Source organism: Staurois parvus, unplaced genomic scaffold (genome assembly GCF_062004578.1).
Source record: "Staurois parvus isolate SC_StPar_1 unplaced genomic scaffold, SC_StPar_1.0 ptg000389l, whole genome shotgun sequence".
Taxonomy (NCBI): Eukaryota; Metazoa; Chordata; class Amphibia; order Anura; family Ranidae; genus Staurois; species Staurois parvus.
In genome coordinates this window covers 5,757,262-5,783,597 of record NW_028318185.1, presented here as the reverse complement: position 1 = coordinate 5,783,597, position 26,336 = coordinate 5,757,262, and the positions used below count along the sequence as shown (strand labels likewise).

Below are 26,336 nucleotides of genomic sequence, written 5' to 3'. Positions count from 1 at the left end.
AGGTTCTGACAGTCTCGGTTTGAAGGACTTTGATGCTAACAGGCTCACCTGGAAGGAATCTCTGCTCTGGGAATGTGGAATCGACTTCAAAGCGCATCAATCAGAGTGTTCCAGGCTCCATGGATGTGAACGAAAGAGGAGGAAAGAAAGGTTTCCATTACTGTCTGCAGCCGGCTTTTCATTTCGGCATTAATCGGCAAAGCTGGAAATAAGAGCGACTTTCCCACATGTCTGATTCCAGCCCTTCGCAGGTGTTTGACCATCAGAAGCCAAAGTGGTAAAACCACAATGAAAGTATCATACATGAATGTTGTTTAACCACCTCGGTACTGGCATGTTACACCCCTTTTTTCCATGCTGTGATTGTTTGACTGACAATTACTCCACAAATAGCTCCTGTCACTTACCTGATTTGAGACTGAAATGACGAGGTCGGTCTCACTTGTGTCACTAGCCCTGACCCCACTGGAAGTGGAACAGAGGGTGTCTAGGGACCAGGGGGACAAGAGCGCCAGCAGATGTTTGCAGCTCTTGCAGTTGGAGACTTTGGAAGACTGATGAACCTCTGATTCAGGAACAGTAGTGTTATGCAGCGCTGGTATGGTGGGTCGCCAGGTGTGCACCAGAGCAAGGCAGGAAGCTGGGATGGGAGACAGGAGCAATGTCAAAGGGATAGCCGGGGTCATCAATGGGCGGAGAGCGAGGTACTAAATCATAAACAAGCCAAAGTCAGGAGCAGAGCCGAAGTCAGGAACCAGTATCAAGCAGGAGAGCAATCGGAGTCAGGTCAGGAACAAGCTGGGTCAGCAACAAGGAAATCACACAGGAACGAGCAGGAAACAGCTGAAGACCAGTCAGCACTCAGCACAGGTAGAGGCACCTCTTAAATATTCCGTCTGGTGCCCATCTTCGCCGTGCGTGATCATGCATTTCTGTGCACACGCGCACGTCTATTCACCAGCCGTCTCACGGGAATTCCCTTATAGCTCCACTCCAGTGATACAATGTGTGCAACCATACCCTCCACGCCAACATCTTCTTCCAAGTGTGGGGTCTTGGGCAGTCTTGGTTGGCTGGCGTAGAACAATGTACAGTTGTGGCCAAAATTATTCAACCCCCAATGCTGTAAAGGGGTTTAGGGACTATAGTGTACATTTGGAATTGTATTCAGAATCAAATCCTACAAGGACGTTGTAACTACCCAAATGCAACTAAAATGACATCAATTGTTTATGTAATACAGTAGTAAATGGTTCTTATGTGGTTTCTTCATTGCCACAATTATTCAACCCCTTAAAGACTACCACTCTGAAGAACAGAGGTTCATACAGGTGCTTTCCATCAGGTATTGAAAACACCTGTGGATGTCACCGAGCAGCAATCAAGCATAATAAGCACCAATTAGGCAGCTTTAAAATGACTGTGATACTCAGCTCCTTCTAGACATTTACTGGTGTGGTTACAAACATGGTGAAGGCAAGAGAATGGTCCAGGAAGACAAGAGAAGAGGTGATTTCTCTTCACAGGAAGGGCAATGGCTATAAGAAGATTGCAAAGATGTTAAACATACCAAGAGACACCTTAGGAAGCATCATTCGCAAATTCAAGGCAAAGGGCACTGTTGAAACGCTACCTGGTCGTGGCAGAAAGAAGATGCTGACTTCGACTGCTGTGCGCTACCTGAAGCGTAGAGTGGAGAGAAGTCCCCGTGTGACTGCTGAGGAACTGAGAAAAGATTTGTCAGATGTGGGTACAGAAGTTTCAGCCCAGACAATAAGACGCACACTGCGTAATGAAGGCCTCCGTGCCAGAACTCCCAGGCGTACCCCCTTGCTGTCTCCAAAGAATAAGAAGAGTCGACTGCAGTATGCCAAAAGCCATGTGGACAAACCACAAAAGTTGTGGGATAGTGTTCTGTGGACTGATGAAACAAAATTAGAACTGTTTGGGCCCATGGATCAACGCTATGTTTGGAGGAGGAAGAACAAGGCCTATGATGAAAAGAACACCTTGCCTACTGTGAAGCATGGTGGAGGGTCAATCATGCTTTGGGGCTGTTTTGCTTCTGCAGGTACAGGGAAGCTTCAGCGTGTGCAAGGTACCATGAATTCTCTTCAGTACCAGGAGATATTGGATGGAAACGTGATGCAGTCCGTCACACACCTGAGGCTTGGGAGACGTTGGACCTTTCAACAGGACAATGATCCCAAGCATACCTCCAAGTCCACTAGAGCATGGTTGCAGAGGAAAGGCTGGAACATTTTGGAGTGGCCATCGCAGTCACCAGACTTAAATCCGATTGAGAACCTCTGGTGGGACTTAAAGAAAGCAGTTGCAGTGCGCAAGCCTAAGAATGTGACTGAACTGGAGGCCTTTGCCCATGAAGAATGGGCGAAGATACCCGTAGATCGCTGCAAGACACTTGTGTCAAGCTATGCTTCACGTTTAAAAGCTGTTATAACTGTAAAAGGATGCTGTACTAAGTACTAAGATTGAATGTCACTTGGGGGTTGAATAAAACTGATAATGCTGTGAGCACAGAAAAGACATTTGTGGTTATTTCATTATAACTGTTATGTTATATTTGTCTGACCTACAAGTGCCTCTTTAATGTAAATGTAAGCAAGATGACTGAATGATCAAAAGCAATGTCAAACTGGCCAAAACACTCAATTTCAGTGGGGGTTGAATAATTTTGGCCACAACTGTATCTCCCTTTCATGCTCTTGGGCGTTCATTTATTCCGGCACCAAGAAAGAATGACCAGCAACATTGTGAAAAGGTAGGCAGGGATGAGATCAGGTGTGTCAGATCTTAAACCCAGTTCACATCAATTTGAGTTGCTGGTGGAGCCTAAATCGCTATGTAGTCATGGCAAAACGCACCGAGCATGCTTGGGTGCCATTCATTGGGTAATCATTTCTGTTTTATTGATTTTGGAAAAGACATTGTGGGTTTGCTGCTATTGTTATGCAAGGATCATGCAAACTGCATCCCATGAATCTACTACTCTTTTTTTGGATCACCAGCTTTTCGGGATGTGGCTTGCCACGCAACCATCACAACAGACCTGCACCACGTTTGAGGTGCCATTAAAAATGAATGATGTCCAAACACATGTGGCATCAAAAGTAAACAAAGGGGTGGGATCACTGGGTAATGTCACTGGGTGACCCTGCCCCTTTGTTTACTTTAGCAGCAGGGCGAATGAGAGCTCCTTCTCAGATCTATAAAGTGAAGAGGAAAAAAAACAAAAACCGACAATTGCATTTAAAAACCGGCAATGACATTTCGAGTTGGCAAATGAGGGAGCCTGTCTGTGTACACTGCCCCCTCACTCTATACATTGCTTACCTCCTCTCCTGCCTTTTTTCCACCAACCCCCCATCTGCAGTACTCACAGCCCCCCAAACCCCCCGACCAAATAGTCAGTCCACCCCTGATTGGGGCCCAGGTCTCTCGGGCCGCAGTTATCCGAAGCCGTATCGGCTTACTTTTTCCCAAAAGGGCTATTTTCAGCTGATATATCAGCCACTCAGAATTTCGGTGCATCCCTGGCTCATACTGCCCTAAAAGTAAGTCCTCATACACACGGGACGTTTTGATAATGCTGGTAACGTTAGCTGTGTAAAGTCACGTAAAAAATGCGAGGTTTTTCAGCTTTTTTTTTTTAGCGTTCTTGCATTAGCATTTAGTGGCGTTTTGCCACAATTAGCGGCGTTTTCCTGCATTTGTGGTTTTTAGGGTTTTTTAGGATAACATGCTGGGAATGGAGACATAGGATAACATGCCGGGGATGGACACATAGGATAACATGCCGGGGATGGACACATAGGATAACATGCCGGGGATGGACACATAGGATAACATGCCGGGGATGGACACATAGGATAACATGCCGGGGATGGACACATAGGATAACATGCCGGGAATGGACACATAGGATAACATGCCGGGAATGGACACATAGGATGACATGCCGGGGATGGACACATAGGATGACATGCTGGGGATGGACACATAGGATAACATGCCGGGGATGGACACATAGGATAACATGCCGGGGATGGACACATAGGATAACATGCCGGGGATGGACACATAGGATAACATGCCGGGGATGGACACATAGGATAACATGCCGGGGATGGACACATAGGATAACATGCCGGGGATGGACACATAGGATAACATGCCGGGGATGGACACCAAGGATAACATGCCGGGGATGGACACAAAGGATAACATGCCGGGGATGGACACATAGGATAACATGCCGGGGATGGACACATAGGATAACATGCCGGGGATGGACACATAGGATAACATGCCGGGGATGGACACATAGGATAACATGCCGGGGATGGACACATAGGATAACATGCCGGGGATGGACACATAGGATAACATGCTGGGAGTTTTACTGGCTGTAGAAAAAAAACGGCAAAAGCCAAAAACAGCCGCTGTAAAAACATCCCGTGTGCATGAGGACTAAGTATCGCTAGGTGCAGCAGCTTTCAATCTTTCATGGAGTTTGACAGACTGTTGGCAGTGGGACTGGACAGTGCATGTGTGCCCTATGCCTGCAGCTAAATGCTGGATCCTCATGCACCAAGGATAAATGCCCAGTGTGCATGAGTTCTAATATTGGGATGTTGATTCAGTATCATAACGTTTCTTTACTGACCAATCAGCTGGCTATGGGCAGGTAGGGCAGGCCATAGATGAGTAGAAAAATGAACTATCGCTCAAACAAAAATCTAATTTTTCATTTAATTTAACAGGTAATGTTGTCTCATCATTGGTTCTGAATTTTTGCAGCGACATTACATATTTCTTATCGTTTTCAAAATACACTTTTTTTTTTTTTTAATTTTCTTTAGTTCATACACTTTTTTTTTTTTTTTTTTCCTCAAACGAGTCACCGTGTTAATTAGAAAATCATTCATTTAGAAAAAATTTTCCAACATGTTAGTTCAGTTTTGATGGTGGCACAAAAATCGCATGTCATGCTAATTATGTGAAAATTTAATTATCTGTTTATTTACCTAAATTTCCGTTTTGCGTTTCTACTCTTCTTTGGCTTGCTTAAGTGACCAAATTGTAACACTGGAACGGCACAAAGATACAAATCTTTTGGCAGCCTCAACATTTTACATATTACACATGGTAGTTCAGCTCCGTATTTAGCTGTCTGCCTGGAGTCCAGCTGTATATCTTGTAGGTTTTAAGGGTTTTCATATACTATTCCATGCAGTCTTATACAGCTGTACTATGTTTGATAGTCTTGAACTTCACGTTGTCATTGTGTTTGGCTTTGAATGGATTTTTTCACGTCTGGATAAAAATGATCCAGTTTTTGTCAACAGAAAACTCGACGCTGCAGTAAAACACTCTGCTTCATCAATCACTTTATTGGCTAGTCAATACATTGCCTCTTCTGGCTCATAAGTCACAATTATTCTGTAATGTTATTGATTGTCTGCATCTCTCATTCTCTCTCTCTCTGCAGGACAAAAAGACCTACTCCTGCCCTGCCTGTGAAAAGTCCTTCTCAGATGACCGCCTTATAAAATCCCATATAAAGGCCAACCATCCTGGTAAGTCAGAATTGATAGAAAATAAACTACATATGGTACATAATGATGTTAGGCTGAATTCACACGATAGAACACGATCTAGTTACCTAATATTTCCTCCTAGACACTCCCAGCTCTGCTCTTTTCCCAGACCTACAGTAAGATAGTGACTTAAAAACGTAGTGATTTTTAAAGTTGAATTCCAGGTATGGCAATTTCTTACATTGTTCCATTGGTCCAGCTTGGACCAGTGTAAGTATGCATGTACCATACCTGTGGAATCCCTTGAAAGTTGGAAGTCTCTGTAGTAGGCTTTTCTACTACAGTGATCTCCACTAGCTTCCAGGTCCCATATTGAGCATCTGCCTTTCAGCATTGTGAACACAGAAGGCCCATCACTTGGCATGGGCACCACTCAAGGAGCACTTTGCAGCTTCTCAATAGATGCAAAGCGTTCTCTAAACTGGACGAAGTGGAGAGGTTGAGCGGTGAGGTCATATTATCCACCGTCTCCAATCAGAGAATACTTTGCATTCATTGAGAAAATGAAAAGTGGCGCTTGTGCCCAGTCATTGACCTGTGTTCAGTAGGGACCCAGAGGCTACCAGCAGTTATTGTAGTAGTGGTACCTACTACAATGATTTCCAGCTTTCACGGATGTCCTACAGGTATGGTTCATACATACATACTTTAATTGGTCCAAGCTGGGCCAAAGCAATTATACTACAAAGTGCTCCTTGAGTGGTGCCCATGCATAGCAAGGAACCTCCTGTGTGTGCAATGCAACAGGGCAGCTGCCCACTACGTGACCCAGAAGCTAGAGAAGATCACTGTAGTAGGGGTCCCTGCTACATTGATTTCCAGCTTACATGGGGATTCCACAGGGATAGCTCATGCGTACAGTACTTAAATTGGTCCAAGTTGGGCCAATGTAATTATATAAAGATTACCATACTTAAAATTCAGCTTTATAGCAAATGTGAAGGCATTACCCAAATTTACCCTTGATCCTCCTCCCTCTGCCCCTCCAATGTGTCCAACATTATTATGTAAAATTCTTCCAGGTTCCAGGGGCAGCTGCTAGGAGCTCAGTTCCTATTGAAAAGTCTGTGAAAGGAGGAGAGAATCCTGAGACTGATCAGACTGTCCCCCCGTTCACAGATTGTTACAGGCTAGGCCAGGGGTTAAAATTTCAAGTCCTGAGCTACTAGCCAGGCCTTAGGAGTTACTCGCCACCAACAAACACACACAGAGACACCTCTACACACAAACAGACATGTACATACACACATACAGAAACATGTACACACACGCACAGAGACACATGCGCGCACACACACACACATACAGACACATGTATACAAACACAGGTACATACAGACACGCATACGCACAGATACATGTACATACACAGAAATACATACGCACAGACACATGTACGTACACAGACAGGCGTACCTACGTACACATGTACGCACGCACGCTGTTAAGTGCTCTCTCCTCTCCCCTGAATCCACGACTGGCTGACAGAGGATCATGTGACCAGAGTGAGCTTAAATTGGGTAGACACACACTACACTGTGTATCTAAGAAACACTTTTTTAAAGCAATCCACTGAGCTGGCCAGAACCAACTCTTGAGGGAGTCTATTCCACATGTTCACACCTCTTACTCTGAAGAAACCTTTCTGTATTTGGAGATTAAATTTCTTTTCCTCCAGACGTAAAGAGTGCCCCCTTGTCCTCTGTGATGACCTCAGGGTGAATAACTCTACACCGAGTTCACTATATGAGCCACTGATGTATTTATACATGGAGATCATATCCCCCCCTTTTGTATTCTACATGGAGATCATATCCCCCCTTATGTATTATACATGGAGATCATATCCCCCCCTTATGTATTATACATGGTGATCATATCCCCCCCTTATGTATTATACATGGAGATCATATCCCTCCTAATGTATTATACATGGAGATTATATCCCCCTTATGTATTATACATGGTGATCATATCCCCCCCTTATGTATCATACATGGTGATCATATCCCCCCCTTATGTATCATACATGGTGATCATATCCCCCCCTTATGTATCATACATGGAGATCATATCCCCCCCTTATGTATCATACATGGAGATCATATCCCCCCTTATGTATTATACATGGTGATCATATCCCCCCTTATGTATTATACATGGAGATCATATCCCCCCTTATGTATTATACATGGAGATCATATCCCCCCTTATGTATTATACATGGAGATCATATCCCCCCTTATGTATTATACATGGAGATCATATCCCCCCTTATGTATTATACATGGAGATCATATCCCCCCTTATGTATTATACATGGAGATCATATCCCCCTTGTGTATTATACATGGAGATCATATCCCCCCTTATGTATTATACATGGAGATCATATCCCCCCTTATGTATTATACATGGAGATCATATCCCCCCTTATGTATTATACATGGAGATCATATCCCCCCTTATGTATTATACATGGAGATCATATCCCCCTTAATCTCCTTCTCAAGAGAATAAATTCAGTTCCTCTAATCTTTCCTCATAGCTGATCTCCTCCATGCCTCTTATCAGTTTGGTTGCCCTTCTCTGTGCTTTCTCCAGTTCCCCAATGTTCTTTTTGTGAATTGGTGCCCAAAACTGAACTGCATATTCCAGATGAGGTATTACTAATGATTTGTACCGGGGGAAATGATATCTCTCTCTCTGGAGTCTATACCTCTTAATACAAGAGAGGATTTTGCTCGCTTTAGATCCCTCAGCTTGGCATTGCATGCCATTATTAAGCTTGTGATCTACCAGAACTCCCAGATCCTTCTCCACCATTAACCCCCCCAGTTGTCGTCCCCCCCCCCCCCATCCTAGTATGTATGATGCATGCATATTCTTAGCCCCCAAGTGCAGAACCTTACATTTATCAAATTTAAAGCTCATTTGCCACATAGTTGCCCAATTACAGAGCATTGAGGTCGGCTTGTAAGTTGGAGGCATCTAGTAAGGACGTTCTTCTAGTTCATGGTGTCATCTGCAGAGACATAGGTAAAGATACTTGTGTTTACATCTAAACACGGATCCACTGTCTGTTGTCAATGCTATGGCAGCCAGATTTTGTTATTTTCAGTGTTGTTTCAAGTTTTAAACAGAGCTAATGACAGAAGATCCCCCAGCAAGGTGCCCAGTTTTTGTTAATTTAGGACAGATGCTGGCAACATGCATTCATCCATTTAAGAAATAGAGAGAATATGAGCTGCCAGTTGAGGTGACATAATTACTTATGACACTTGCCTGAAACTGACTGATGATTTCCAGTAGACGTAACCAAGGGGGAGATGACTGTAATATTGAGATAACCCCGACATCGGGCTCTAATCTCCCTGCAGGGGACACAGATGGGATTTTTTAGGACAGGATTCTGCGTAACCGTGGCTCTTATCTGTCATTTAAAGCACCCCAAAGAAATGTAAAATACGTACTATTACAGAATTGATATTTCTTGTAAAATTGCTAAATTTACTGTTAAACTTTGCTATGTGCAATCCCCGGTGATCACTCTCTGCTGTAAATTTCCATCAAGCTCCACACACTAGCAGAAACTCCATATCAGGCTCTATGTGAAAGTGTCTTAAATAGTTAATATAAGGAAGGTCAGATCAGGAAGATGTGATACAATGGGGTGGATTTACTAAAGGCAAATAGACTGTGAACTTTGCAAGTGCATTTATCCAGACTTGGTAAACGAGACGAAGCTTCACTTTGCAAAGAATATCCAGTCAGATGCAAGGAAAATAAAAAATAATCTGCATTTTTGCGTGCACATGATTGCATGATGGAATTCAGCAGAGCTTCCCCTCATTTACTAAGCTGTGGAGCAACTGCACTTGCAAAGTGCTCAGTTTGTTTGCCTTTAGTAAATCCACCCTGATGTCAGTTTTGTTGTATTTAGGGCTTGTTAGTGCTCAGATGTTGGTTATGCTGCACACAGCATACTGGCAGCATTCAGGCATGGCTCAGTGTTCAGAGCAAGGGCTTCACAGATGAAATTCATTTGCCAGCTTGAAAGTTTGGTTGCACCCTTGGGTAAAGTATACCGAAAGCCAAAACTTAATTTTTCAGCTTTAGATAGAGTATATTTATTTATTTCAGGTACTTATATAGTGCCATCCATTTACGCAGCGCTTTACATATATATTGTACATTCACATCAGTCCCTAACCCTCAAGGGGTGTACAATCTAAGGTCCTTAACTCTCATTCATACATACACATACTAGGGCCAATTTAGACAGGAGCCAATTAACCTACCAGCATGTCTTTGGAGTGTTGGAGGAAACCAGAGTACCCGGAGGAAACCCACGCAGGCACAGGGAGAACATGTAAACTCCAGGCCGGTGGTGCCATGGCTGGGATTGGAACCAACAACCCCAGTACTGCCAGGCGGAAGTGCTAACCATTTAGCCACTATGCTGGACGTATAGTATGGTTAAAACTGCACTCATGTTATTCCTTGCTGTGTCCTGTTGGTGAGACTTCCCATCACTTCCTGTCTCTGCGACACATAAGGGAGTGAGGTGAAATTCCCCCTTAAGCAGTTGTAACTAGGAAACGGATGTCTCCATATTGAAGATTTCCCCTCATCAACTGTTCTGGTGACAACTGTTGGATTTTCTGTCACTTTTAGTCCCTTTTACAATAGTCATGTCAGGGTTAACCACTTGCCTACAGGGCACTTTTACTCCTTTCCTGCCTAGGCCAATTTTCAGCTTTCAGTGCTGTCTCGCTTTGAATGACAATTGTGCGTTCATGCAACATTGTACCCAAGTGAAATTTTTTGTATTTTTTTTTAGACAAATAGAGCTTTCTTTTGGTGGTAATCACCACTGGGGTTATTTTTTGCTGCACTGGTGGGGGCTGATGAGGCTGCACTGGTGGGCGCTGATGAGGCTGCACTGGTGGGCGCTGATGAGGCTGCACTGGTGGGCGCTGATGAGGCTGCACTGGTGGGCGCTGATGAGGCTGCACTGGTGGGCGCTGATGAGGCTGCACTGGTGGGCGCTGATGAGGCTGCACTGGTGGGCGCTGATGAGGCTGCACTGGTGGGCGCTGATGAGGCTGCACTGGTGGGCGCTGATGAGGCTGCACTGGTGGGCGCTGATGAGGCTGCACTGGTGGGCGCTGATGAGGCTGCACTGGTGGGCGCTGATGAGGCTGCACTGGTGGGCGCTGATGAGGCTGCACTGGTGGGCGCTGATGAGGCTGCACTGATGGGCACTAATGAGGCTGCACTGGTGGCCGCTGAGGAGGCTGCACTGTTGGTCGCGGACAGGCATCCCTGGTGGGCACTGATGGGGCTATACTGATCATTAGGGCAGTGATGATCAGTGCCCTGTTGGTAAGTGTAGATGTCCCCCTGAGAAATGCCACTTACCGACTCTCCTCACATGCTGTCAGCGTGAGGAGAGGACTGCCAATAACTGGTATTTCCTATTTACACTGTGATCAGCTGTGATTGGCCCTTTACTTGGACATATGATCAGCTGTGTACGAAGAATAAAGCGATCACAGGGGGGGTGGGGGAGGGGGGTTCTGGGAGGACGTCCATGGATGCCTTCTCAGAACTAGCCATCTTTTGTCTATAGCACAGTCGGGAACTGGTTAATCTTGCCCTGTTGCTACCCACCTAACACAATTGTGCGGTGGAAGAAAGGTAGGCTTTAACGCCACACACCACACATATGCATCACTGGGGAAGCCAATGTTCCGATGCTGATAGTGCACTCCCAGCACAAAACCAAGCTGTCAGCTCTCGGTCCTCACAATCCGGCTCCCCATCATGTCAACTCTTTGACCGCCAATCTTAGTGGTCACATTATTGCCAATCCTTCCCACCCTTGGCCGTTTGGAGCCTTTTATAGGGACGCTGGAGCGGGTGGGAAGGGGTTAACAAAGCTGAATCTCCCCAGTGGCAATTCGGACAGCAAAAAACTGATGGAAGTTGTAACCCTTCCATACTCTATCCAGCGTTTAGTGTTTGATACATTGGGAGCAGCATGGTTGTAGCATTGCAGATTTTACTATTGTATAAAGCAGCCTTTCTGAACCTTTTATACCCCCGGAGGAACCCTTGACATCATTTTTAAGGTCTAGGGGAACCTTTGCTAAGCACAATTCATTAGTGGCCAATGTGAAGAATGCTGCCCTTACAGTTATGGTCAGAATGCCACCCTTAAAGTGGTTCTAAAGACAGAAGGTTTTTTTTGTATGCACCCACATGGAAGAGAAATATATTTCTAATATATTTAGAAAAAAAAAGATATATGTGACATATATGTATAATATATTGGCCTACGCTAATATATTTTAACATGTATTCTAAAAAATGTAAATATATTTTCTAAAGGCATATATTTAAATGCATTCCAAAAATGTAGATCAAATGTATTTTCAAAGACGTATATTTGAAAATGTATTTTTAGAAATTCGTTTTCATATTTTTTTAATATATAGAAAAACACATTTTATATATATATATATATATATATATATATATATATATATATATATATATATAAAATTTATATTTTTATTAGTTCTCTTCTGCCAGACCATAGCTGATGAGTTAAATGCCCTAGGTCAGTGGTGGGCAACCTTTTTTTTTCAACTGAGCCAAATCTCGCCAAAACCACGATTGAAATTTATTTTGAGAGCCACATTTTTAAAACTGAAAATTCATCCCCCATAGTAATTCATCCCCCCTATAGTAATTCATCCCCCCTATAGTAATTCATCCCCCATAGTAATTCATCCCCCCTATAGTAATTCATCCCCCATAGTAATTCATCCCCCATATAGTAATTCATCCCCCATATAGTAATTCATCCCCCATATAGTAATTCATTCCCCATATTGTGTCAATTCACTTACCTTTGCTCCGCACGTTCCTCTAGCCGTGTTCCGGCGCCGTTCCGGTCTTCAGGGCGGACTGTGAGAGGAGTTCGTCACGCTGCCCCACCTACATCCTGAGAGCCAATGTTTGCCACGCCCGCGGGCCGGAATAAAAGGTCCGCCGGGCCGTAGTTTGCCCATTGCTGGGCTAGCTGCAGAGTCCTGACTTTTGGGGCGGCCGCCCGAGAGGAGGGAGGGGAGCGGGCGCCCGGCACACAGAAGAGCCGCATTAAAGTGTGCAAAGAGCCGCATGTGGCTCGCGAGCCGCTGCTTGCCGACCACTGCCCTAGGTGTCATGTGACCCATGCTGAATTTGACCCACAGGTTACTGATCATATGAACCAAATGACTCTTTAAATTTTGGCTATGATGGTTTAGTGAAAACATTCTACTTACTCTCTTGTAAAGGACTTTTGTCAGTGCAGTTGTGTGGACTGCAGAACTCATTTGCAAAGTGTTTCTTCCACATGGATTTTGAGGGACAGGGTTTCTATGAATGTATATTGGATGCTATCATCAAGAAAGTCGTAAGAGTACCTGCCTTCCCCAGAGAAAGAAGCTTAAATATGATTGCAAGTTTTTTAAGATGAAGCATCCCTTTCACTTTGCTTTGCATTCACCTTCTATGCCAAGATCTTGCAAGCTTGGCTGTCCTTCCACCTGCAAGACCTGGCATTTGAAAACTGCCAAATCCACTGGCATGCTCTCCTCAAGATTGTGGCGCACCCCCACTTTCCAGAGTGATCGCGCATGTGTACTGGTCTTTGTGAACACTTGGAAGTCTTGTATTCCCAATGCTTGGGTGCAAGAGGTGTTGTCCCTATGTTACAAGCTCAAGTTTTATTTCCTGCTGCCTCCTCACTTTCTTACCTCTAGACTTTAGTGTCTCCTCCTCACCTGGGTGATCTCTGTCATGTGCTTTTTGGACTTTTGGACCAGGGGGGGGTCATTGCTGCAGTCCCAGTGGAGCGTTTCCAAGGGTTTTACTTTCACCTGTTCACCAATCCTAAGCCCAAAGGGGGCATTTGCTTTATTCTGGATCTCAAAGCCTTACATGCTTACCTTTCTGTCCAAAAATTCCTGACAGAATTGAAGAGATGTGGTGTTATCTTTGTATCAAGAGGACATTCTGGCCTCAGAGGACATCAGAATATTTACTCAGATGTACCCATTTTTAAAGCTCATCAGCGCTTCTTGCGTCTTTCAATGTGGCCCCCTTCGCTACTGGTTGGCAGCCTATGCATTTTGCCTTTCCTATGAACCTCAAATGTTCATAAAGGTGCTGGCTCCAGTGCTGGCCTGCTTAAGTTCTCGAGGTATCCCGATTGTGAAATACCTGGATGACCTATTCATGAGGCAACAGTCAATGGGGGCTATGGAAGACTGTGTCCCAGACTGTCCCGGTATTGCAGAGGCTCTGGTGGATCCTGAACCTTCAGAAGACATTGACTTCAAACCATTGCTGGAAGTTTTTGGAATTCGTCCTGGACACTGCCCAAGAAAAAGTTTTCCTTCCTCAGCAGAAACTTCAAACTCCACAGCCTCAGGTTCATACACCCCAGTCCATCCATAGCCATGTGACTCTTCACATCTGCTTGAAATTCTTGAATCTTATGGTGATCTCCTTCAAGGTAGTTCTGTAAGCACAGTTCCAGTACCTGTGTCACATGTGGGAGTCACTGGATTCAGATCTCCGGGCCTCCCAATTCTACATACTGAACATGTTTGTATTGAGGCTAAGGCATCCCCTTTTTGGGATCAGTAGACTCCGAACTTCCCACAGAAGATGCATTGCTCAACCTTACTGCCCAGATAATTTGCCGCAAGAACGGATTTACCACCCTGCTTCTAGGTCCCTGTGGAAGCCCAGTTTCTGAGGGACAGGGACATCTGAGAGTCATCCCTACCATGCCCAGGGCTGGGAATTCTACTTCTTTTAAGGTCTATCATAGGCTATGGAAGGTATTCTTTGTGTGGTGTGAGTCTACAGACTTTCATCCCAGTTTCTCTGTGGTATGTTTGAACCTCAGTACAATCAAGTGCTAGATTTCTACTCTTGCCATTTTTTTCCAGACACCTTTTGCTTTCCTCTCCCAAGTCCTTTTGTGCTATAGGTGTCCCATGTGGGTACTTCAAAATACCCATTTGAGCCTGTCAGAGACATCTTTCTCTCTGCCCTGACTCAGGTAGTTTTCATTGTTGATATCACCAGGAATATCTGAACTGGTAGCTTTATCCTGCATGGACACCCTTTTGGGTTTAAATAGGGACAAGTTGGTTTTAAGTTCAAGACCTTCCTTCCTTTCCAAGGTGTTCACGGCATTTCACCTTAATCAGTACATTCATTCCCTTTTTGTGTCCAGGTCCAATTCACCAGATGGGGATATTTTTTCCACTGTCTAGATGTGGTTTGGCTGCTTCATTCTGCAGTACAGATTGTCTTTGTCATTTATGATGGGCCCAGTATGAGTGTCCTGGATTCTAGTTCCACTTTTCTAGGTGGCTCATACTGACCACCATGCAATGGTCTCAGTGCCTGGTACCCCCTTTCCCATCAGGATGGTAAGTGCTTCTTGGGCATTTCAACAGCAGGCCTTAGTCTCACAAATTTGTAAGGCTTCCAGCTGGTTTTCAGTTCACATGTTTTCTACTTTTTCCAGGTGGACATTTTTCCTTTTCTGAAGCCCTCTGTGGGTATATGGTTCTTCAAGCAGTCCCCAGGTCCTTTTTATATTGGGCCTGTAAGCCTGTGGGCCTGTAAGTGGTTTGTTGCGTTTCCCATAATGACTAATTGAGTTTGATTTTCTTTTGGATGGCTTGAATTGTTTAAGGCTTTTTTCCCCTCAATGAATGAGAAGGAAAATAGTAGTTTAGTATTCACTGTAAAATTCTTTTTCCTGGAGTCAATTGGGGGACACATACGGGCAGCACAGTGGCTAAACGGTTAGCACTTCCACCTGGCAGTACTAGGGTCGTCGGTTCAAATCCCAACCACGTCACCACCTGCCTGGAGTTTGCATGTTCTCCCTGTGCCTGCGTGGGTTTCCTCCGGGTACTCCGGTTTCCTCCCACGCTCCAAAGACATGCTGGTAGGTGAATTGGATCCTGTCTAAATTGTCCCTAGTATGTGTATGAACTGAATGTGAGTTAGGGACCTTAGATTGTACGCCTCTTGAGGGTTAGGGACTGATGTGAACATACAATATATATGTAAAAGCGTAATAAAAGCGCCACACCCTTAATACTTTAAAGCAGCAATTCCACCTCAAAGAAACCAAATAAATTTCTTAGTGCTATAACTTAAATAAAGGAAAGCGCATTCCTTTATTTAAGATATATGTAAAAGCGCTGCGCAAATTGACGGCGCTATATAAGTACCTGAAATAAATAAATATCCCTCTGTTTATAATTATGGTCTTGGTACTGCTTTGATCAGGCATGTTGGTAGCAGAGGTTGATTTCCTGGGCTGGACTACATTTTATTTGTTTGGCAGTGTCCAAAGCTCCTCTAGGTGGAGGTATAACCCAAACGTTGAAGCTTTCCTGTGCCCAGCAATTGACTCTAAAAACAAGGATTTTGTAGTAGGTAAAAAATCATTTTTTTTTTTTTTGGTTTGAAGAATGTGCTCTGAAATATGCCATATGCTGCAGGTACCAAATATATGCAATTGACAAAAATTCACTCATGCACAATCTATTGCTTCTGAAAACTCAAGTGATAAGACATTCAGCACTTATATTTCCTCCAAAAAACTGCTGATTTTTGAAGCTTAAGAGCATTGTACTGATTGGAAAAGACATTTGATTATTTTGGCTGGAGTTGTAGCATTTCTATATAAAATGTTTAAATATCGGCATTCTGATCAGAACGATACAATAACTGTTTTTGCCATCTAGTAAGCAGTATTGCATATAATTATTTCATAAGCTAGATTTCAGTCAATCTGAAACCAATATTGGCATAATACTCATAATAATTACCTCTTTGTTTATATTGTTTCTATTATTGTTTAGTACTGTCTGCAGTAATTAAATTAGTTGTACTGTTTCGTCTATTGTCATTTTCCTCCTGAAATAGTCATTTGCTTTGTCCTTGGTAATGCAATTTATTTAATTGCAAAGCAGCGACTTTGGCTTTTTCTTCTCTGTTAAAAGTGCTGTTTATTTTTATTAGACTGGATTTGAACTCCAATCACATATAGAAATGATGCAGTTATGTCTTCATTAAGTATAATTAATCTGATTTTCCTTGACATTTTTCTCCTACATGCCCTGCATGCAGCAGTCAGACTAAGCCCCGGTTCACACTGATGCGATTTATACAAGTGAAATAACGTCATTTTCTATGGAGCCCATTCACATACATGCAGTGCGACTGTGATCTATCCTTGAAAAGGGTCCGATGCCAGTTTGGTGCGATTCATAGAATTTAATGGACACGCATCAAAATTTGTATCTACATTTTTAAAAAAATCTGTTTTACAATGCGATTTGTGCTTGTTGTTAGGAGCCGGCACTCGCTGGCGTCCTAACAACCAGTGACTCATACCTGCATCATGACATTTGGCATCATGACATGGGTTTTCCCAAACCGAACTTTAATCTGCTTATATTTTGCATTCTGTGGTTCCTCCTTTCCCTGCTGTCAACAGCAGAGATGAGTCATCGGTTGTTAAGGAGTTGACGCCTGCCTGCTTCCTAACAACAATGAGTCCCCCACCAATTCCTACCAGGTCCTTAGGTCTGGTATGGGTTTTAAGGGGAAGTTCTTACCAATAAAATGACTGCAAGCACTAGGAGCCAGTCAGAGTCACATATGAGAGGAGCAGAGGGATGACTCATCTGGGTTTTCCTGCTCCTACATTATACATTAAGCAGGCTGTTTAGAGGTCATGGATCTGTCTGGGGAAGGGGTGGAGGGACTCTGGCTCTCAGATCTAGTTGTACAGATTAAAAAATCTTGTGTTGAGCAAAAGCATTCCTTATAGCATGTTTAGTATATTTGGCATCATGACATGGGTTTTCCTAAACCGAACTTTAATCTGCTTATATTTTGCATTCTGTGGTTCCTCTTTTCCCTTCTGTCATCAGCAGAGATGAGTCAGTGGTTGTTAAGGAGTTGATATCTGCCGGCTTCCTAGCAATGATGAGTCCCCCACCAATTCATACCAGGCCCTTAGGTGTGCTATGGGTTTTAAGGGGAAGTTCACGCCAATAAAATGACTGCAAGCGCAGTCACGTTCCACTGAAATTCACATATGAGAGGACGAGAGAAGAGGGATGACTCATCCGGGTTTTCCTGCTCCTAGATTATCCATTAGACAGGCTGAGAGGATGTCTGTTTAGAGGTCGTGGATCTGTCTGGGGAAGGGGTGGAGGGACCGGCTCTCAGATCTAGTTCTACAGATTTAAAAATCTTGTGTTGAGCAAAAGCATTCCTTTATAGCATGTTTAGTATATTTAGCATCATGACATGGGTTTTCCCAAACCGAACTTTAATCTGCTTATATTTATTTATTTCAGATACTTATATAGCGCCGTCAATTTACGCAGCACTTTACATATATATTGTACATTCACATCAGTCCCTAACCCTCAAGGGGTGTACAATCTAAGGGCCCTAACTTACATTCATACATACACATACTAGGGACAATTTAGACAGGAGCCAATTCACCTACCAGCATGTGTTTGGAGTGTGGGAGGAAACCGGAGCACCCGGAGGAAACCCATGCAAGCACAGGGAGAACATGCAAAATCCAGGCAGGAGGTGCCATGGTTGGGATTCAAACCAGTGACCCTAGTACTGCCAGGCAGAAATGCTAACCATTTAGCCACTGTGCTGCCCACAAATACAAAAAATGTATTTATTTATTTCAGGTACTTGTATATCGCCGTCAATTTACGCAGCACTTTACACATATATATTGTACATTCACATCAGTCCCTAACCCTCAAGGGGTGTACAATCTAAGGTCCCTAACTCACATTCATACATACACATACTAGGGACAATTTAGACAGGAGCCAATTAACCTACCAGCATGTGTTTGGAGTGTGGGAGGAAACCGGAGTACCCGGAGGAAACCCACGCAGGAACAGGGAGAACATGCAAACTCCAGGAAGATGGTGCCGTGCCTGGGATTCGAACCAGCGACCCTAGTACTGCCAGGCGGAAGTGCTAACCATTTAGCCACTGTGCTTATATTTTGCATTCTGCGGTTCCTCCTTTCTCTCACCATCAACCTGCTAACATAATAACATTTTAAAATAAAACCTTTACGTTTTTATTACAATCCAAGTTCTATTTTCTGGTTTGCCGACTAATCAAAAACTTCAGACGCAATTCTCTCCAACTTTTGCCATCTTCTCTCTGTACAGATGTTTCCGCCAGTCTGATTTCTGAGGTCCTCGGCCGTAAGGTGCAGATCAAAGGGCTGATAGGGAAGAGGGCAGCCAAGTGCCCATACTGCGACTCCTACTTCATGAAGAACGGCTCTGATCTGCAAAGGCATATATGGGCACACGAAGGTAACTTATCTCTCACTCACGTGCAAAAACAAAATGTTTCATCTAAAATCATAATGATTTGACGAAATGAATGAGATGCAGTTGATTGCAAAAACAAAATTGCAATAATGCTTGTGACACACACGACTTCTGTAGTGAACTGACATAGTTACATAGGTGTCCGTTTTATGACACACAGAATAGCTGCGATTCAGAGGATCACCGCTATTCTCTGGTCATTCACAGTTTATGACACCCAGGAGATCAGCGGAGAACATGTTCAGCCCTTCTCTGGAGATCTGTGTTCTCCCTCCAGATTCTCCAGCCCAGAGCTGGAGAATCAGAGGGACCGCAAACTAAGCAGAGATAATTTACCTCTGCTTAGTAAACTGATCTTTTACTGTAATCTCGCGAGATTATAGTAAAATCAGCCGTTTTCCAGCGTTTGTAGACCGTTCTCCAGCGTTTGTAGACCGTTCTCCCTTCGTTTGGAGAACTGATCTACATATGCTTCATAAACGGCATTCACAGGAGAACTGTGTTCTCCGAGAATGCCGGAGAAGTGAGCAGCGATCTATTACTGCTGGTTCATAAACGGACACCATAGTTAGTTTGGCTGAAAAAAGACAAAAGTCCATCCAGTTTAACTATAAAAAAAAAAAGTTATAATCCTATACCCACAGTTGATCCAGAGGCAGGCAAAAAAACCAGCAAAGTATGATCCAATTTTCTCCTGTTGGGAAAAAAATTCAGAATTCCAGGTATGGATATTTTTACGTAGTTGTAACTAAGGTCGGCCATACATGAGTCGAAATTCGACCGATTTTTTTTTCGTCCAAAAACCGGACCTAAGAATAATTGGCCTATTTTTGCTCTGTTAGTGGGTCAATGGCTCCGGCCGATTTTCGTGGTTCCTCCCCTTTTCGGTGATCGGGTGTGTTAAAAAATTTGTCAAAAACAACCGATTTTCGACTTAATGATGTACGATACTTTTTCCGAAAAGAATATGCGCATGAGCCGTGACCTGGAAAGAACAGAAGTTTCACCTGTTATATGGGGTGAACTTTATGACTTGGTCGGCCGATTTTCGAAATCATTGTTGGCACCATCGGATTACCGAGCGAACTACGTTTTTGATTTTCGGACGAAAAATCGTTCGGACTTCGACCCATGTATGGCCTGCATATGCATATAACATACCTAGCCAATCCCTGCGGAAGCTAAGCTGGAAATCCCTGTAGTAGGCACCACTGGTATGGTGTTCTCCACTAGTTTCTAGGTCCTGTGCTGAGTGGCTGCCCTGCTGCTGTTTTTTTTGCTTCTGGAGGGATCCCACAGGTACAGTATTTTACATAGTTGTGTTGGACCATTGTAGTTATGTGAAACTGTCTATATGTGGAATTTAAATTCTGGATGAAGGCGATATTTGCAAAAATCTGGGTGGACTTGTCTTAAAAAGTGTCCAAATTAACAATGCTGCTTCACTGCAATAACCTTGTGATTCCATGTCTCTCGAAATCTGTGCTACAGTGGCCAGTAAACTGTCATTGGATTTGTTATTGTGGATAGAACTTAATTCAGCAGAAACAATCCGTCAGGACAGAAGTTGAGGACAAGTGTACTAGTATTACATTTGTACTTTAATGAAATGCCCTTGGCTGCACAACACCTGGTAAAATTATCTTGCTTTCTAGCTCCCTCATCACCTCCTCCCACGCTCGCCTCCAGGACTTCTCCAGAGCCTCTCCAATCCTCTGGAACTCCCTACCACAGCATGTCTGGTCAGCCACCACCCTGTCTGCCTTTAGGCTATCTTTGAAAACTCACTTTTTCAGGGAAGCCTACCCCACCTCCACCTAAGAACTGGGGGCGCTGTGCTAGGAGGGAAGGTGGGGGAGGATTGTGGCAGGAGGGTGATTCTGGGGGGTGGGGCTGTGCTAGGAGGGAAGGTGGGGGAGGGTTGTGGTAGGGTGATTCTGGGGGGGGGGGGGACTGTGCTAGGAGGGAAGGTGGGGGGGGGTTGTGGTAGGGTGATTCTGGGGGGTGGGGGGGGGATTGAGCTACGATGGGGGGGGGCTGTGCTAGGAGGGAAGGTGGGAGAGGGTTGTGGTAGGGTGATTCTGGGGGGTGGGATTGAGCTACGATTGGGGGGGGGGGGGGCTGTGCCAGGAGGGCAGGTGGGGGAGGGTTGTGGTAGGGTGATTCTGGGGGGGGGGATTGAGCTACAATGGGGGGAAGGGGGGGGCTATGCTAGGAGGGAAGGTGGAGGAGGGTTGTGGTAGGAGGGGGAGGGTTGTGGTAGGGGGGTGATTCTGGGGGGCGATTTTGAGCTAAGAAGGGGGATGGGGGGGCTTTGCTAGGAGGGAAGGTGGGGGAGTGTTGTGGTAGGAGGGTGATTATGGGGGGAAGGGGGGGGGGAGTGATTTGTGCCAGTGGTAACGCATGCATTTTCTCATACTGCACAGTTGCTGCCTTTTCCACATGCATGTGGGTTGCATTAATTTTTAATGACACCCCCCATCTGGCGGGGTACCATGTGTTTTGGTGCTGCGCAATTGTAAAAAAGTGTGCATGCTCGATTGTACCTCCTGACTAGTGTGGCCCAGGATTGTGCGCAGTTCTAAATGGTGCCTTAACTGAAAAAAAGGTTTTTATACCAATAAGTACTGCTGGCTATAGGCGGTGGCACTGATTGAGAGCAAATGTGTACAACCATCCTTCCCATACATGGATGGAGATTTGGCCAATCCCTGATGAACTGGCCACATTTGGATCAATACCAAATTAAAAAAGAAGAAAAAAGCGCCACTTACAAAAAACACCAAAGTGTCAGCAGCATATCCCACCCAAAATAAATTTTGGCAACAATAATCCAAATTAAAAGGTATGCGCTAATAACAAACTTATACAAAAGTGTATGTCATCATCCAAAAAACATTAGTGTTTTAAATAAATTAGAGTGTCCAAACATAAATGAGTGTCCAAAAAAATATATATATCTTCAGTGACTGGAACCAATTGTGAGAGATCCACCACCAAAGGAGATTAAATGAACTCACCAGAGCTAATGGCTGGTCAGATTATAAACCAGCAACAGCGCTTGTGCTCTGGGAGCAATGACCCCGATGTCCAAATAGATATGGTGATGTTTCAGACACTTCCAGATAATAATCACAGCCAAACAACTTTGCAGCCCAAGCTCTTATGATGAACTTCTCCACTCTCTCATACCTCCATGAGAGCATGCAGTGCACTCAGGGACAAAAAAGAGAACATAATGGTGAAATATGTTTTTTTCATTTATCTCTAATAAAAAAGTTATAAGGAAACTCACAAACAAGGTGTCCAACAGACACCAGCTTCAATCGCAAAAAAGGGTTGAGATACAGTTAACGCTCACCGCAGATCTCTCCCATACAGCACAGACCAGCAAGGCTCTCTAACATCCACATCAAATAGGCTACGCCCAACCGGTTTCGTCACACCGACGTCATCAAGGGGCGGTACATTTGGATCAATGTATGGCCGGCTTAAGCATTACTCTGCTGGTTGCTGAGGCTGCTGTGAGTATGGTTCACCCATTAGAAGGACATGGCATGCATGCGCTGTAGGAAGAGAACCCAGATAGGATATTTTCAGGGGAAATATAGCAAAAATTTTGGAAGTAGGGAACAACCAAAGTATTTTACCAAGCAGTCTGCAACAACCCATTCATTTTGTAATCCATTAATTCAGAAATACTTTGGGCTCATTTCCACCAGTTTAGTTGCATTGCGGTCATCTGCACAGGTCCGCTCAGGCTCAATGCCAGGAAACACAGAGCAAAATTGTCTTTTGTGCCTTGGTTATACCGCAGTGCTGCCTTGAGGTGGGTTGCATAAAATGATTGTCTGCTGCATTTTTTTCCTAACCTCCCCTAAAGTCACAGTTGATCAATGCACCCTGCAGTGCATAGAAATGAAAGAAAGCTATAAAATAAAAGAAAAATGTGAAAAAAAAGAAAACTGTGCAAAGCACAATCCATATAGATTGGCCTGGTGTTAATAAACCCTTCATGGGTTTTTAACCCTCAAAGTGTAATCTCCAGCACACTTGGGGACATTGCATTCTGACGAGACCTGGCCACTGACATATTACTGATCAGCTGCAGCTGCTGAGCGACCAAAGTTTTCCAGCTTGTCCCTTTGATCAAATGTTTGACTTCTGTTGAGCTGGGGCTGCCATAGACTGTTTGACGTTTAGCCGGTCCCTGCTGAAAAATTTAAATCGCTGTGTGGCCATATTAGATTAGTGATTTTACCCTGCTGGCTATACATTGTGGCAGCAATATATGAGAAGCAAGGAGAGACTCATGCGCTGCCAAAATACACTTACAGAGAAAAGCTGCTGGCTACATCAAAATGTGTTCCCCACATAAAAGAAAAAAATTGTGTGGTGTGGCACTGCTAATAGTGCCTAAATAATAAAGGCCAATAAAAGAAAATAAAATCAATGAAGTGAAGCAAAAATAGATACCGTCTTTTTTTCACTCCATAAGACGCGCCTAGGTTTTAGAGGAGAAAAACAAGAAAAAAAAATATTCTGAACAAATGGACTGCAGACACAGTACAGGAGATGGACCAGAGACTGAGGAAACAGCACAGGAGATGGACCAGAGACTGAGGACACAGTACAGGAGATGGACCAGAGACTGAGGACACAGTACAGGAGATGACCAGAGACTGCGGACACAGTACAGGAGATGGACCAGAGACTGCGGACACAGTACAGGAGATGGACCAGAGACTGCGGACACAGTACAGGAGATGACCAGAGACTGCGGACACAGTACAGGAGATGACCAGAGACTGCGGACACAGTACAGGAGATGACCAGAGACTGCGGACACGGTACAGGAGATGACCAGAGACTGCGGACACGGTACAGGAGATGACCGGAGACTGCGGACACGGTACAGGAGATGACCAGAGACTGCGGACACGGTACAGGAGATGGACCAGAGACTGCGGACACGGTACAGGGGATGGACCAGAGACTGCGGACACAGTACAGGGGATGGACCAGAGACTGCGGACACAGTACAGGAGATGACCGGAGACTGCGGACACGGTACAGGAGATGACCAGAGACTGCGGACACGGTACAGGAGATGGACCAGAGACTGCGGACACGGTACAGGGGATGGACCAGAGACTGCGGACACGGTACAGGAGCTGGACCAGAGACTGCGGACACGGTACAGGAGATGACCAGAGACTGCGGACCTTTAGGGAGGGAGGGGGAGCGGGTACCTGAATTTGACAGGTACCCGCTCCCACTTCCGCAGAGTTGTCTCCCTTTACTGTGGGCACCCGGCTGTGACAGCCGGTTGCCCACTGCGCTTGCGCGAGAAGCACTGGCCTTTGTGACTGGCCCGGCATCTTCTGGGACCTGTCATTTGTCCCAGAAGACGCCAGACCATTCACAAAGCACAGTGCTTCTCGCACATGCGCTGTGGGCACCCGGCTGTCACAGATGCCGGCTTAGGAAGACTACAGCGTTGGACTGAGGAACAGGTAAGGTCCTGCAGCAGAGAACAGCTGAGCGGCCGGCCCGGTATTCTGACACGGTGGCGGCGGAAATGCCGGACCAGCCGCTTTATTTTCACTCCATAAGACGCACTGACATTTTACCCCCTTTTTTTGGGGGAAAAAAGTGCGTCTTATGGAGCGAAGAATACGGTATATCAGCACACACCCTGCTGAACATCAAACCCATGCATCAATACTCTTTAAACTCAAAAATCTATTTTAGAATATAGTGCATGAGCAGCTGTATAGAAAACACTAATTAGACACACAGCATAAAAAGCACCTGGCTGACCACCAAACCCATATAGTGCAAAGTCAAATAAAATTGTCAGCACCTGTGGTAGTGAGCTCTTTGATCCACAACTTGGGGTTCCCCAGGGCGTGAAGTCTAAGCCCCAGCCTGCTTGTTCACCAGGGCCCCTGATGGTGGGGATGGACTTGCAGCAGGCTGGGACCAGGTAGCTGTCCCCAGGTACACCCAGCTAAGGTAGAGGAGATCGCTAAAGGGAGCAGGGTACAATGGGAGTAGACACAGGGAATCCAGTAGGCAAGCCGAGGTCAGGACAGGCGAAAACCTAGCAATAGATAAACAAACGAAACCAGCGCTCCAGTCTTCATACAACCAAGGAGATGCCAAAATGCCAACCAAAGAGGTGCTGCCCTTCTAAGATCGGGAAATCTGACCACTAGTGGAAAAGAACAGACAAGGGCGCACTCTCATCGTGCATTACCGTGGTAGAACACGTGTTTATTGAATAAAAAGAGGATATATACTCACAAACCAACGTGATTAAAAGCAGTATAAGTGGTCCACAAAGACAGTCACAGTACATCTGTGTCTACTGATGCGGATACACTGACGCGTTTCGGGAGCTGAACCCCATTTCTCAGAGAAAACCTAGCAATGTCAGGAACGAAGCCGGGGTCGGTACACAGACTATAAAGGATTCTCAGTAGAAACACAAGGGAGTTCCAACAACAAGACGTTGCTCAGGCAAAGTGGGACAGACTGAGCATGTCTTAGTCTTATATAGACAAGCCAGCTAGGAGGCGACCCAGGAAGTGATGGAAGGGAAGGAGATAAAACCCAGGGAATCGCAGACGACGCCCATAGGTGAGCACCAGGGTCGGACTGACAACTCATGTGGTCCCTGGGCAATAGGGGATCATGGGGCCCCTGTGTCCTCGCCCACACCCAAAAAAGCCTACGAAAAAACCAATGAAAGGTACCAGGGGCATCTCATGGGGCCCTCTACTGACCCCGGGCCCTCGGGAAGTGCTCGAATGGTCAGTCCGCCCCTGGTGAGCACAGAAAAACACACAAGTGAGTAATCACATTCCTCACCCCAGACACCACCAAACAACTCTTACACTCCCTCATCATCTCACGCCTGGACTATTGCAATTCCCTTCTCACTGGCCTACCCAAACAAACGCTATCCCCACTCCAGTCTATCCTGAACTCAGCGGCGAGACTCATCCACCTCACCAAGCGCTCCACATCTGCCTCCCCCCTCTGCCAATCCCTTCATTGGCTCCCGATTGCCCAACGCATCAAATTCAAACTGCTAACTCTGACCTACAAAGCCATTCACAACGCCGCCCCGAATTACATAACTGACCTGATACCCAAATACTACCCTACCCGTGCCCTCCGCTCCTCACAGGACCTCCTACTCTCAAGCTTCCTGGTC

General features: G+C 45.0%; 1 protein-coding gene across 2 annotated transcripts in view; it reads left to right on the top strand.

Moving 5' to 3' along the window:
• ZFAT (zinc finger and AT-hook domain containing) overlaps positions 1 to 26,336 on the top strand; it is a 397,998-nt gene that overhangs the window by 176,674 nt on the left and 194,988 nt on the right. For both annotated transcript variants that reach the window (XM_089685952.1, XM_089685951.1), the window contains exons 9-10: positions 5,513 to 5,600; positions 18,944 to 19,093. In XM_089685952.1, coding sequence (XP_089542078.1) covers positions 5,513 to 5,600; positions 18,944 to 19,093 — 238 coding nt within the window. The remainder of the gene's footprint in view (positions 1 to 5,512; positions 5,601 to 18,943; positions 19,094 to 26,336) is intronic.